Below are 14,548 nucleotides of genomic sequence, written 5' to 3'. Positions count from 1 at the left end.
CATTGTGGTAAATCATGAGGGCATTCTACACACAGTTCCATCCAGAGAGCACAGCCCAGACCCACCCAGTTGTGTTTACTCTCAACTTGACAGGACTTAGAATCACCTGAGAGACAAGTCTTTTGGCATGCCTGGGTTCTGGGGGTTGGGGGTTAGCTTAGTTAAGACAGGAAGAGTCACCTCTAAAAGTGGGCTGCAACATTCTTTGGGCTTGGGTCCTAGACTGCATAGAAAGAAAGCTTATTGCTCTTCACTCACCACTTTCAGCTTTCAGACTGCAGATCCAATGTGAGCAGCTGTTTCAAACCCTTCACACTGGGACTTGCCCTTCATGATGGACTGGGAATGGAGAAGAGGACATGACTGGTCCTAGGTGTGGCCGAGAAGGTTTGCTGTAGGTATGAGGGTGAAAATAGTCAGAGGCATATGGAAGGGTCCAAACTGAACTGGGCCATGGTTTTTGATAAAAAACAAAACAAACAAACAAGCCAAAAATGCACACTGGAAAAAAGACAGCATCTTCAATAATGGAGCTGGTCAAATTGGGTATCCACATGTAGAAAAATGCAAACAGATCCACATCTATCACCCTGCACAAAACTCAAGTCTAAGTGGATCAAAGACCTCAACATAAAACCAGATATATTGAACCTGATAGAAGAGAAAGTGGGGAATAACCCTGATCACTTTGGCACATGCAGTTGGAGACAACTTCATGAACAGAACACTGATAGATAGCACAGACACTAAGATCAACAATTAATAAATGGGTCCTCATGAAATGGGAAAGCTTCTTTAAGGCAAAGAACACCTTCATTTGGACGAAGTGGCAGCATACAGAATGGGAAAAGATTTTTTACCAACTCCACATCCAATAGAGGGCCAATATCTAAACTATATAAAAAAAAACCTCAAGAAATTAGACATAAAAATAGCAACAAATAATCCAGTTAAAAATGTGGTAGAGATCTTAACAGAGAATTTTCAATAGAGGAATCTCAAATGGATGAGAAACACAAGAAATGTTAAATATCTGTAGCCATCGGGGTAATAAACACAAGAAACGTTAAATATCTGTAGCCATCAGGGTAAATGCAAATCAAAACTACTTTGAGATTCCATTTCACATCTGTCAGAATGGTTGAGATCAAAACCACAAGTGACAGCTCACGGTGATGAGGATGTGGAGCAAGGGGAATACTCCTCCCCTGCTGGTGGGAGTGCACACTTGTACAGCCACTACGTAAATCAGTATGGCAGTTCATAGAAAATTGGGAATGGATCTACCTCAAGAGCCAGCTACACCATTCTTGGGCCTAAATCCAAAGGATGCTCCATCCTGCCCCAAGGACCCGTGCTCAACTATGTTCCTTGCAGCTTTATGTACAATGGCCAGAAACTGTAAACAACTTAGATGTCTCTAAGCAGAATGAATTAAGAAAATGTGGTACATTTGCATAATGGAGTAATACTCAGCTGTCAAATAACATCATGAAATTTGTATGCAAATGAATAGAACTAGAAAAAAAAAATCACCCTGAGCAAGGTAACCCAGACCCAAAAAGACAAATATGGTATGCACTCACTTGTAAGTGGATATTAGCCATTAAGTAAAGGACAACCAAGCTAAAATCCACAGACCCAAAGTTGTTAGGTAAAGGAAAGGGCTCTATGGGGGACACACGGATCTTCCTGGGAAGAGGAAATAGAGTAGAACTGGGGGCTGATAGGGATTGGAGTAGACGTGATTAGGTGTGGGGGAGGGAGAGGTGGGATGGAAGGTTTCTTAGTTGGGGTTTATTATTGCTGTGAAGAGACATTATAACCACGGCAACTCTTATAATGGAAACATTTAATTGTGGTGGCTTGCTTACAGTTCAGAGGTTCAGTCCATCATGCTAGGGAGTGTGGCAGTGTGCAGGTAGGCATGGTGCTAGAGAAATAACTGAGTGTCCTACATCTTGCAGGCAACAAGAAGTCTCACTGGGTAGTGTCCTGAGTATATGAAACCTCAAAGCCCACTTCCGCAATGACACACTTCCTCCAACAAGGCCATACCACTCCAATGAAGCCACACCTCCTAATAGTGTCAATCCCTTATGAGATTATAGGATTATGGGGGTCAATTACATTCAAACTACCACACACACACACACACACACACAGAGAGAGAGAGAGAGAGAGAGAGAGAGAGAGAGAGAGAGAGAGAGTGTTCAGGGAGAGACCTCTGGAATTGGGGGTCACTTGGAGGTGGTGTGAACACCGAATGCAGTGGAAACTTCCTGGAATCTATGAGGGTGATCCCGGTAAGGACTCCTAGCAGTGGGGGATATGGACTCCAGAGAGGTACGTGGGTTCTATGTAAGTGCACACTACATGTATTCATTTATTTATTTTTATGCCCCCATCCCCCATATGTGCATATATGCAGGAGTATATTCCAAAGCCAGTGGAGGACCTCTGGAGACAGGGTCTCTCACTGACCTGGCCATTGAGCTCCCTTCAGAGAGTTCAGGAGATTGGAAGCTCAACCTGTCTCAGCTTTCTTGAGCTATGGGCTTACAGGCACGTACTTCCACAACACGTTTTGTGGGTCCTGGGCATTTGAACCCAGGTCCTCATGTCTGTAAAAACTGGCCTTACCCACTGTGCCATTTCAAAAGCAGCACTCTACTGTCCCAAGGGCCTTGAGTATCTTTGGGTTGTAGCAACCTTAAGGGAGCAATCTCCATGGATACTGGGGTGGGGTGGGAGGATGACTAACAGGATGAATTTGCGGTGTGGAAGAAATGCTGGTAGATTTGATATCTTCAGTGGCCCCGTGGGAAGGACCAGACTACAGCAAGACAAGAGTGCCCTTTCTGAAGTCAGTTTCTCTCCCCAGAGACATCATTTGAGCCCATACAGTCTGGAACTGGCTGAGCTGAATTAGGCAGTTTCCCCAAGGGCACAGCAAACAGGAGCTTCCAACCCCCTGAAGCTCTAGCTGCACTACACTCCCCATTCACAAGATACAGCAGGCCGTTCTACCTGATACTATAACTAGAACACAGTGTACCAAAGGGCAGTGGGGCAGATCTGCACACAAAGCCAGGCACTGTTGGAATTCCATGGCCTGGTTTGTGGGTAGCAGGCATTTATGGCCTCAGTGTTTCACTAAATTGGCAGGAGCAATTAACATGGGCACCATTTTACAACTATAGAGGACTTTTACAACATGCAGCACATTTTGAGGGAATGCTTTTTTTTTAATTTTTGATATTTGGAACCTCATGTCCACATGCAGCAATGAACAAAGACGCCATGGGATGTGAACAGAGCCTGCTGCTATCTCTGCGGATGTGCTGCGGGTATCATCAATCTATCAGCTGTCCTCCATCCATCCGTCCATCCATCCATCCACCCACCCACCAGCTAGCCTTGAACTCACTATGTATGGGAGGTTGATCCTGAGTTCTCGATCCTCCTTCCTCCACCTTCCAAGTGCTGTAATTACAGACGAGTATCGCCACAGCAACACTTTGCTTTATTTTAAACATAGTATAGGATCTTCACACTGGGCACTGTCTGTACAGAAATCTTCATGAGGTCAAGGAAACCCATGAGGGAGGTTCAGTGTCCCTCAGCCACTAGGGGGATGGCTTCATTTTAAGCCACGTCACTTTCTTAAAATTAATCTTTGCAAAACGAAGAAAATAAAGCTTCCATCGTGACTTTTTACTTCAGTGACCCACAACACTGCGTCTGTGACATTATCGAATTATCTGAGGCTGATATGGTTCTATCTCTTTAAAAAAAAAAAGCAGCTAGGTAGGGGGAGCTGTGACTGCCGCACTCTTCTGGCCCTGCGCTGGATGCAGAGGCAGTCACGCTGGGACCTGCAGATGGTACAAAAGACACACAAAGCCCCAGCGATCCAGTTGGTGACGGCCTCCTGAGTCTCTGAGGGTCCCTCCGGTGCGACTAAGGAGCAGCTGCATTGAGCGCTGCGTCCTGTTGGAGCCGGGTGGCTCAGTCGTGCCTGCAGCTGCTGGCCTGAGTCCGTGGACCACTGTCCTCAGCATCTGCGCCCTGGGGAGGACAGAGCAGCTCCAGCGTGTGTGGCCCCACGCTGTGCATCGGTGAGGAATTGTTACCATTGTTACCATTGCAGCGCCCGTTGTTCCTAGGGGTCTTAGTTCCAGAGGGGCTCTGACGCCAGGCTTTGTCTTTCTCTAATTTCCACCCCAGATTGCAAGGGGTGGTCACAATGGATCCACTGCTGTAATGAAGAGTGGGGTCCGGACTCTTGGGACTTACACAGTGGTATTCTCAGAATAGCTTATTACTTAATTTGTAGCATCCTAATTTTAATAGCATGTTCTTTAACAGCCCATTTCTCAGTTACCTTATAGAATGATACTGGAAAGCCTTTGGTAAAAAACATTTTTTTAAAAATTTTATTTCGTTCTACTAAATAATCGGATTCATAGAAAGCATTCTGTAATTTTAGCAAAATTCTCTCCCGCTCTACTGTCTGCTTTGCTTGCCTGTGTTTTCCTTAAAACAAGGTCAGTATCTCAATGAAGAGCATTCGAGCCTAATATGCTGGTAATGTTGGCTTTAACCTTCCTCCCTGTGTCTCTGAAAATAGCAAAAAGTCTTTCCATTTCAGCCAAAGACAGGGTGGGGGCTGATTCCAGGTGTTCTCTGGACTGATGGGAACTCTTTATTTCTGTGCCACCCAGGTTACTCACGCCCAGCCTCATCTATTTGTCACAGGACAAATTTTTAAAGCCCCCCACCGGCAGTCACTTATCTGTTAGGGCGGTGCAAGGATTCTCTGTCTCCTGAGGCTCACTGATGACCAACCAGCTTTCTTTCCTTTGTCTTGACACTTAAACATTCTGTGCCGTTCCTATTCTTCTTTATCCTTCCTTTCTTTTCTTTTTTTTTGGTTTTTCGAGACAGGGTTTCTTTGCAGCTTTGGAGCCTGTCCTGGAACTAGCTCTTGTAGACCAGGCTGGTCTCGAACTCACAAAGATCCGCCTGCATCTGCCTCCCGAGTGCTGAGATTAAAGGCATGCGCCACCGCCGCCCGGCCTTCTTTATCCTTTCTTTACCTCTCTTGACTTTCGGCTGCCCAAGTTTCCCCCTGGGATCCTCACATCTTTCTGTGTCCCTTTCAGAGGAACCAAGCTAAGCCCATTCCATCCTCCACTGTCCCTCCTGTATCCTCGGCCCATAAGAATGGCTTTAAGAACCTTTGAAAGTTGCTCAGATGTTTCCTATTCTTCACATAAGAGGAAACACCCAGCCCCAGCTTTTGAGGAATAATGCCAGCTTACAGGAGGAATCCTTTGCTTTCTGCAGGACTGACCCTCAGCAGCTTCGGCCTCAAATGTCAGCTCAACTGGATCTTCACGCCATAACCCCTCCCCCAAAAGTCACTTACACTCTGTGTCTCAGTTTCCCCTCTGTCCAAGACATTGATGATCATAATGGTCACATGATGGTATTGAGACACCAAATGTTTGTGAAGATAGCCAGCTTGAACCAGGCAGAATGTGGCTAGTTAGTATTTGACTCATTCCCAATCCATCCATCCATCCATCCATCCATCCATCCATCCATCCATCCACCCATCAATGAAATAAAGCCAAATAGCTTTGTATATTAGTTCTCCCTCAAAAGCTGAATTTAGAAATGAATTTTTGGCTGAGTGCATCTTAATCAGAACTTGCTTTGGGTTCAACGCTATGCACCATTCTACCAAGCCGTCTCTACATCTTTGAACTATGAAAGCAATGCTGAAATTTCCTCACCGCCACAGGACTATTCTCCAGGAGAGGGAAGGTTGATTCCTCCTGCATACCTCTCCCTAAACACAAGACGATGGCGATAGCTGTGACTGTATGGGCCCTGTCCACTAGGACCCAAGTCAGGAAAGTTAAATGTGATCGAATGTGCCAAATTGGAAGCCAGAATCAGTCCCGTTGCTATTCTGATCTTGGACAGTCCAGGAGGCCATTCACTCTTGAAAGGCATTGCCAATCCTGAGACTATTTTTAATTTCTGCTTTGTCTTCCTCTTTTCTCTTTCTGTTTGTCCTTAAACTCTGCACTTACTCTGTGCTGAATTTCAGTGTCTAGGAGGGAGATGTTGTACCCTCCTTGCCCAAGAGATGGAACACAGAAACTGGAAGAAGTTCAGGATTGGGGACCAGAAAGTGTGGTGCTGGCTTTGTTGACTTCTCTCTGTGCTGATCAGAAAACCATGTATCCTCATCACTAAAATAAGAGGTTTAACTTTCATGAGAGTTCTAAGTTTACGACCCTAAGGACTCTCCTCACTGTCTCAGAAATAATAAGAAAAAATTTTCACTTGTGGGGTCAAAATTAGAAATTAAAATTATTCAATAGACCCATTCTGTAGGTTACAAAATGCAAGATCAAGGGAATAGAAGCTCAATGCGTTCTTATTTGAAAAGGAGAGATTGACTCAGAATAGCTTTTCTTGCTGAAGATCGCCAAGTTCTTAGACCCCAAACCCCAAGTTCTGGTTCTTGGTGTGGTGTTTTTCCTGCTGCACTTAGAATTTAAGGTGACAGGAAGCTAGAGAGGTTACAGTGATTGCCAGATTTGGGTGGACCCATTTTTAGTCCCTTTACAGTAATGGAGCATCCAGGTAGACATTTGTTTAAAAATTCTCCTTCCAGTTGTATTGTGTGTCTGTTGCCTAAGCCAGAAAGGAAGGATTCTGCAGACTACATAGCCTTTCACTTTCTTCAAAAAGATAAAAGCTTACAGCAAGTCAGTCACCTTGCGAGTGGTGGTTTAAATTTCATAAGCATCTTTATTTCATAACTACTGAGTGCTAGGAAGGAGCGTGCATGCGGATCTTAACCTTGTCTGAAATTTGTGTACAGTTCCACACGACAGTAGATTTAACATTTCCCCTTGTTTAATGTGATGATACACTTAACCATTAAAATTCCCCAGTAAAACAAAGTTAATATTGGATAAGACATACGCACAGTAAATATTGACTACCTGAAGTGGAGATGTAATTGGGCACATATAGCTTTATAATTCTCATTTTCTAAATCTTACGATACTGTAGAAGCAAAAATTTAACTGTTGGATTAAACAATAGCAGCTTTGCCCTTAAAGATCTGAATTTGTTAGATTTTTAAACTCAACCTGTAAGTCTTATTCCTGTCAAAACCTCCTCTTATTTTTATTTATCAGTGTTTTTGTTAAATTTTTGTGCAGAGTAATTGCTTAAGGATGAAGAACGTATTTGTTCGACTCATTGTTATAGTCTTTAGAAACCCATCAAAATAAATAAATAAAAAGCCCAAGACTCTTAGTGGATTTGCTCAGAAAAGCGACTTCTTAAAGATAAATGAGCTCCTTATGTCTTCCAAAAGTACATGATATTCATCAACTCTTGTCAAATTTGGTAGATTTTAACCGTATTTATTTTAATGTTATTCTTAGCAGCTTTACCGAGATATTATCCATATGACCTACAGTTTGTTTCTGCTCTGTGTTTATGGAAAATTTTGTCTGTGTGTGTAGATGGCTTTTTTTTTTTTTTTTGAAGCAATTGAAAACACTGACTTGGATTTGGCCAAGAAGGTAAGAACAGAAAATTATAATTTTTTTTTTTTTTTTTTTGGCCAGTGCAAGGACCCACAAATCCCTGCCTACCCCGGTCGGCAATACTGGCTGATTGAAACGTAATGACACAGGATCAACTTGATTCAAGAGATAAAACCAGGTGTTTGTTCTTGTGACCTGGGACACGAGAGTTTGTGCACACTGCTGCAATTTGTACACCAAGTGTCTGAATTGCTCACACTATCAAATGCCTCCTGCGACCTTGCAGTGGGAAGCTTAGGGGGGAGCCAGACAGCTTTGAGGAATTGGCAGCAAAGGAAACGAGAAAGGCCTGCTTGTCTCACACATAGGGCTTCAGAACGCCAGGGAAAACCTACATGTTTTTCTCATTGAACCTGACGTGGGGTATTTTCACAGCTGGCTGTGTTCCAGGGAAATCCCTAGGTGCATGTGTACACACTGAGAATCCTGCATCTCTAGTGTTTCATTGTGGTGGTATGGAAATGCATTTATTTCTGCACTGATTGCAGAGGCCAAAGTTGGTCGTGGTGGCCGTGACCTTTTCTTCAGCGTACAGCCCACAGGACTGGCATTAGTGGGCACTGTACGAGATCTTGGTCTATTGATTTGTAGGGTGAATTCACCCGACTTTTCCATTTGGTAAAGGTTCTGTTTTGAGCCTGTGCATTCTTTGCTGACTCACGCTTTGCTGTGTTCTGAGAGGACAGGGCAATCACTCTTGGTAAATCGCTAGAGGCCGAGGCCTAGAAGTCTGTCTGCATTTGGCTTTTTGTTTCTGTGTTGAAGGCATTCAAGGGTGAGTTCTTGCCATGCCTGGGGGTTTACTGCGTGTGACTTTGTTTGGCAGTGTGGATTTTTAGTTCTCATCTACAGGTGAATGGGCCGGGTGCAGGGCTGTGCCAGTTTGCAATAAATGGCTTAAATGGCTATTACTGAGGCTATTCTGATAGCTGCAGAGAGCTGTGGCCACCCAGAAGTCCTGTGGCACCATGAAGGGCCTCAGAAGAAGACAGCTCCTGCGTCCCACCCACTTCCTTTGCTTTGCTCAGTCCCCAGTGTTACAAGTCTGTTCAAAAGGCTCTGCAATCTAACAGAAACCCTATATAGGACAAAGCCCTAAGATGACTCTAGCTATGTTTTTGTGCCAATTGCACGGGAAGGCCTTTCTTCTCATTTCCTCAGTAACAGCCAGGCGTGCGTGTCCTAGCTCCTAGGAGGTCCGCTCTGACCTTGCTGCTTCAGTGCATTGGCTGCAGCCTGGATCCCGCTTGTTTTCTCCACTCTGCTCAGTGCTCACCTCCACAGAAGCACAGCTTTGGATTAAGGGATCCCGGCCAGTCGTTGAGAGACCGTGCCTTACCCCCCGACTCCTGGCTGTTGATTTCCAGCCATATAATTCTCAGATACTTCTGCATCAGTTAGAGAGTGAGGTTGGCACATCTTTCTTCCTCCTCCCCAGGTGAAACCACACAGTGCCAAATCTTGCTTGGGAAGCTCAGGTTGCCAAAGCAGGTTATTTTTGCTGAGGAGGCAAAGAGATCACGTCATAGACATGATGCTAATGCCAATCATGGAGAGTGGCTCCAGTTTTCGGAGCCAAGTGAATGATTGATTGAGCAGCTGGCCAGAAGTGTCCAGCCTCATTCCCTCACAGCCCATGCAGGGCACCCATTGCTTTGGCCTGAACGAAGTGTGTGAATTGGGGGACAGAAGCCATCTCAGGCCTTTCCATAGGCACATGTAATGTAATGCGCATGAGCAAAGACAGGGCATCAAGACTTGATGCAAACTACCATCACTCTGTTAGGCGCTTTTAGACGCAGTTCACTTGGTTTCTATGGAGACACTGTGGGTGGTGCATGACCTTGTTGTCCAGATGTAGAAAGTCAGGCACAAAGAAATTACAGAATTTGAAAGCGGTGAGAAGGCTCCGGAAGGTTGTATGATGGTTTGTTCTTTTCCAAATAGCTCTGAGGGGGCGGGGAGAACCAGAGGCCCTCTAAATGCTTTGGTGCTCCCAGGGACCTGGTCTTCTCTGATGGACCTCTGGGGCACTAGCCCAGTTTTCACCCTCAGCATCTGCTCCAACTTCCCGCTTTCTTGTAATGGGCTCTCACGGAGTTTGCCAGCTTCAGTAGTGTCTTTCTAGAACCCACGGGTGCTGTTTTCCAGAGCACCTCTGCTCCCTTTTATTAATCATCCTCCCCTCTTCAACCATCTTTCCTTTGGGGTTAGTCCCATGACTTTATTCCTCAGCTCTTGAAATTAAAACTTGACCCAGACTTCAACCAGCCTTCCTTCTGAATGAGATCATCAAAGATTATAGCTTCCCCGATGCATGTACTGCTCCGTTTTTAATGAAGAATCCAGGTGAGGAATGTCTTTGGAGGGCACGCGTATCCAGTCTGAACGTACAGTTCCTCGGGCATTCGTTTTAGTTCGTTTCAGGAGCTCTCTGTTTGTGGCACATGGCCCTGCATTTCCGCATATAGAGATGGAGTTTTGCCATGCCGAATCCATTTATGAGAGCTGAGAGTGCTTTCGTTTATTTCCTGGTGCTACCAACACAACACTATAGACTGGGTAGGTTATGAAGAAAACAGGACCATCAAACATTACAGATCGGGTCAAAGGTCAAGTGGTCCATTTAGTGTGACCTTGTTGCTCCCTGCAGGTACAGTCCCAAGGCTGCTCAGACCATCATGTAGCAGGAGACAAGGAGCGTGTGAGTCTCCTCTGTTCTTTCCTCTTCTGATATAAGCTTTAGCATCCAATCGTGGGCACAGTATTTACCATGTCAGCTCCCCAGGGCCCTTCTGAACTCACAGCTGGGTTAAGTCTCCTTCTGTGGGCTTTGCATCAGGAATGAAACCTCGGTGTGTGCTGCAGAGGGAGTAAGCCAGCTCCCGACTCTAGCGGCCTTACATCTGCTCTATTTTATGGTTGCATTTAAAATAAAAACTTAAGGAGCAAAAAACATTTTTATTTAAGGGGAAAAATGTTTCTCTGCTAGTTTTTGAAACTTGCACTCATTGGCTTTTGATGGATGCCAATCAAAATGCCCTGTAAAAAAATAATTACAGAAAATTGCTAAGAAATTGTTTTCAGGGATGGGACTACATTATATTTCGAGTTTTCCTAGATTTTATTGGTCATCCGAAAATCAACCATGACTCTCTGCGATTACCGCTGCGGACATTTTATCTAGTGAAAAGGCTGGCGGGTTGGGATGTAGCTTAGTGGAGCGTGCCTGCCGAACATGCCCGGGGCCCTGGGTTCGAGCCAATATAAGTAAATAGGTAAATGAATGAGGATGCTGGGTTGCACAAAGGTCGACCCAGGAGCTGATTTCTTATGGCTTCAGCCCTTGCCTTCCTCATGGAATGTGTTTAAACAAAATGACGTATTTTCCAAATTTCCTTAACATAGTATCAATCCCACCTCCCTCTAAACAGCTCTTGCATGTCTAAGAAAACTTTGAAACTGCAAAGTATTTTTATAACTGTGACGTTTGTATAAATAGAAAATTTGGTCTCCTGCATCCCAACTTATCCTCGTTGCCAAAGTTTGTCATTTCTCCATTTTATTTCTTAAAAGGCAAGGCAATTTTAAGGATTAGTAAAGGCTTAACTTTGCAACAGGCAATTTTAAGGATTAGTAAAGGCTTAACTTTGCAACAGGCACATTTTCTATTTCTGAGACAAGTGTTTCTGGGGTGTGTGTGTGTGGTGTGCCTGCGTATATACTATATACTATACACTACACTATACTACAAACCATATACTATACCATATACCATATATTATATACTATACTACAACCATATACCATATACCATATACCATATACTATACTATTACTACAAACCATATATTATACCATATACCATATACTATATACTACACTATGTACCATATACCATATACTATACTACATACAGGTTCCCACCTGTCCATGCTTCTCTTCATAGGTTCTGGCTATCCAAACTCAGTATCTTCATACTTGGTCAGCAGGCACATTCCTCACAGAGCCATCTCCCGAGTTTACTATCTGTCTTTCAAACATAGGATCTTGTCTGTGTTTAGTGTTAGGTTTGGATTTTAAGAGTGTTGTCCCTCAAAGAAGGTGTCCCTCAAAGAAGTAGGATTCACAGTAAGAAGAAATCAGGGAAACTGAACACACGAGCTAGGTCGATAAATAGATAGGGTTATTATTTTAGAGGCCTCCATATCTAGTAACGCCTGTGTTTGTTGGTGTGTGTCTTGTTGGGAGGCTGGGGACAGGGGAATGTCATGCTGGTTGGCAGAGGTGCAGCACAATGATACTTTGTATTTAATAGGTCACTGTCGCTAAGGACCTGGCCATCTTCTGTGCAGTCTCTCCTTAGTGCACACATTTCATATCCTTCTTATTCTTTCCTTCACCTTGTTTTCCCTTTTTCTCTCAGGGTCCTTGAAGTTAAGTCAAGATGCTGTTAGCTCCTGAGCTGGGAGGAGCTTTCACAGCAGCCAGTATTCCCTATCTCCTGAGATGAGGGTGGACACTGCCCTACCCAGCACCTCTACAGCATCTTCACCCTGCACCTTCCGTACAGAAGAACCTCAGAGTGTGCCTCCTCCGAGGAAAGTTGGAAACTCCCAGCAAGTGAATACAGGTTTGCTGTTAAAAGGCGACCTTTTTGGACCAGAGCAGCATACAGAACACAGGCACAAAACACAATGTTTTCTGACGTCAGATGATGACAGATGCTGGGGGAAACGGGCTTTTCACCAGCTAGGAAGAGCTTCGCTCAGAGAGCACTCTGAAAGGAAGCACTCGCCAGCCTTTAAGCAGAAGGAGACGGGAAACATCTGTGGTTTTCAAGGACAACTGCTCCAGAAATAGGGATCATGGAGACCCAGGAGAGGAGGTAAATAGTTAGTGTTTTAAGTGATAATTTATTTGTTTATGTGTATGCACCCTCATGGGTTTGGAGGTCAAGATCATGGGTTTAGAAGTCCGTCATCTTTCTTTCTCCCATGTGAGTTTTAGGAATCAAATTCAGGTCATCAGCCTTGGTTAGAGGGTAGAGGGAACCTTTGTCTTGCGGTTCTCCTGGTTGCTGTTTTATGAGTATGTGCCTGATCTTTAAGCTTAAGGACCTATAAAAAATTATGTGTTTATTTATTCCTTTTGAAATTTATTTGTGCTCTTTTTCTTTTCGGATGCTTTAAATTGAAATAGAATCACATCACTTTCCGTCTCCCCTTTCTCCTTCCAGCCCCTTCCAGATACCCTCCCTCACACCCATGCCCCCTCCTCATGCTAATAGCTTCTTCTTCAATGATTATTGTTTCATACATATGTATGTGTATGTACAAATATATATATTAAAGCATGCTTTTTCTCTAAGCATGAAACAGAGTGCTACTCTTTTTGTTATGTTTCCTTTTGTGTGTGTGTGTTTCGAGGCAGGGTTTCTCTGTGGAATAGTCCTGGATGTCCTGTAACTTGCTCTGTAGACCAGGCTGGCCTTGAACTCAGAGATCCACCTGCCTCTGTCCCCTGAGTATTGGGATTAAAGGTGGCCATATCAGAGTGCTACTCTTACTTGAATGACGCATTAAAGTACCATGCTCAAAAGTTGAATTTTTAGTACCACAAAACAAGAAAGATGATTTTCCATTTCAATCTGATAGCCACAGATGAAAAGACTTCAAATTTTATTTTGCCAGACTTGAACTACTAAAGAAATTAAACAACAGCATCAGCGTTTCTCTGGTAGCTCCCGAAAACTGCACGTTAATGGGAACACCGTCGCTTTCCCGGAACAGCTGTTGCCTAGCGTCGGCAGGAGTCTTTAGGAACTGAATCTTGATCTGCATTCAGGACTGGTCTTGAACATGTCCCCCTCCCTTGGGCTGGGATTATTTGCTTGAGCCATCACACTTGCTTGCTTTCGAAATGTATGAATGCACGTGGGTGCCATCAACCAGCCGGCACAGTCCTCACCCTCTGCATTTGCTAGGACCAAGCGAATCACCTGAAACTAATTAGTGACGCTGTCATTAGACACGAGAGGCGCATGCGTAACTTTCATCACTCTTTGCAGTAGTCTGTAGATTTTTAGACGTTTTCTCAAGTACTTCCATAGTGGTACCTGTCCCCTGAATTTTGAAAGTAGATGCTTTTACAAATGAAAAGTGAATTGCCTTCCTTTAACTTAACAGTTGGCTGATTTGCTCTAAGAAATCTTGTCTGCAGCAATTAACATAGAATACTCACCAGTCCCAACGCTAACTGCATATTGTCAATCATCGTAACAAAGCCCAATAATGTAGGTTGCTTTGCAATCACGCATGGATGATAAATTCTATATATATCTAAAAGGAAATATGAATTATATCTGAGTGTATTTTTTCAGAGAAGAACATTATATAGGCTCTAGATACTTCAAGAATTCTCACTTTACTAAAAACTAAAATGTCAGTGAACAGCAACACGCACATGCGTGTGAGCACATGCGTACATGTGCGTACACAATTGTGCATCCACCAACAGCTTCATTCAGCTTCCTGGCTGCAGATCCCACATGTCTCTGCTGGTGTTCAGACTTGAGCTGATCAGAGTGAATACCAACGGAGGCAGTAGGAAAAATGACTAAGTGACCTCAGAGGAAGGAGGATTCTAGTTACACTGCATCTGACAGACGGTCACATGGTTTCGGTAAAGGTGACTAGACACCAAAAGTAGATTCTATGTGGAGTTAGTGGGATGCTTGCTGCGGCTGGGTCAGATAGGCTAGGGACAGGATCAGTTGAATAGAGGAAGAGATGGACAGGAATTTGGAATTCTTATTCAAAGAAAGGTGAGCTATCCTGCTCCAAGTCTATCCCTCATCTCCGGGTCTATCCCTCATCTCCAAGTCTGTCCCTCATCTCCAG

The 14,548-nt window shown here is 44.1% G+C and overlaps 1 protein-coding gene across 3 annotated transcripts in view; it reads left to right on the top strand.

Annotated features, from left to right (window-relative positions):
* Positions 1–3,853: 3,853 nt before the first annotated feature.
* Positions 3,854–14,548, top strand: part of Sacs (sacsin molecular chaperone) — an 83,490-nt gene continuing 72,795 nt past the window's right edge. For all 3 annotated transcript variants that reach the window (XM_026783229.1, XM_013349226.2, XM_026783230.1), the window contains exons 1-2: positions 3,854–4,121; positions 12,073–12,534. In XM_026783229.1, the coding sequence (XP_026639030.1) occupies positions 12,515–12,534 (20 nt within the window). In that variant the 5' untranslated portion in view covers positions 3,854–4,121; positions 12,073–12,514. The remainder of the gene's footprint in view (positions 4,122–12,072; positions 12,535–14,548) is intronic.

The sequence above is a fragment of the Microtus ochrogaster genome, chromosome 17, assembly GCF_000317375.1.
Source record: "Microtus ochrogaster isolate Prairie Vole_2 chromosome 17, MicOch1.0, whole genome shotgun sequence".
NCBI lineage: Eukaryota > Metazoa > Chordata > Mammalia > Rodentia > Cricetidae > Microtus > Microtus ochrogaster.
The sequence above is the reverse complement of the archived record's forward strand: the minus strand, read 5'-3'. Positions and strand labels throughout refer to the sequence as shown.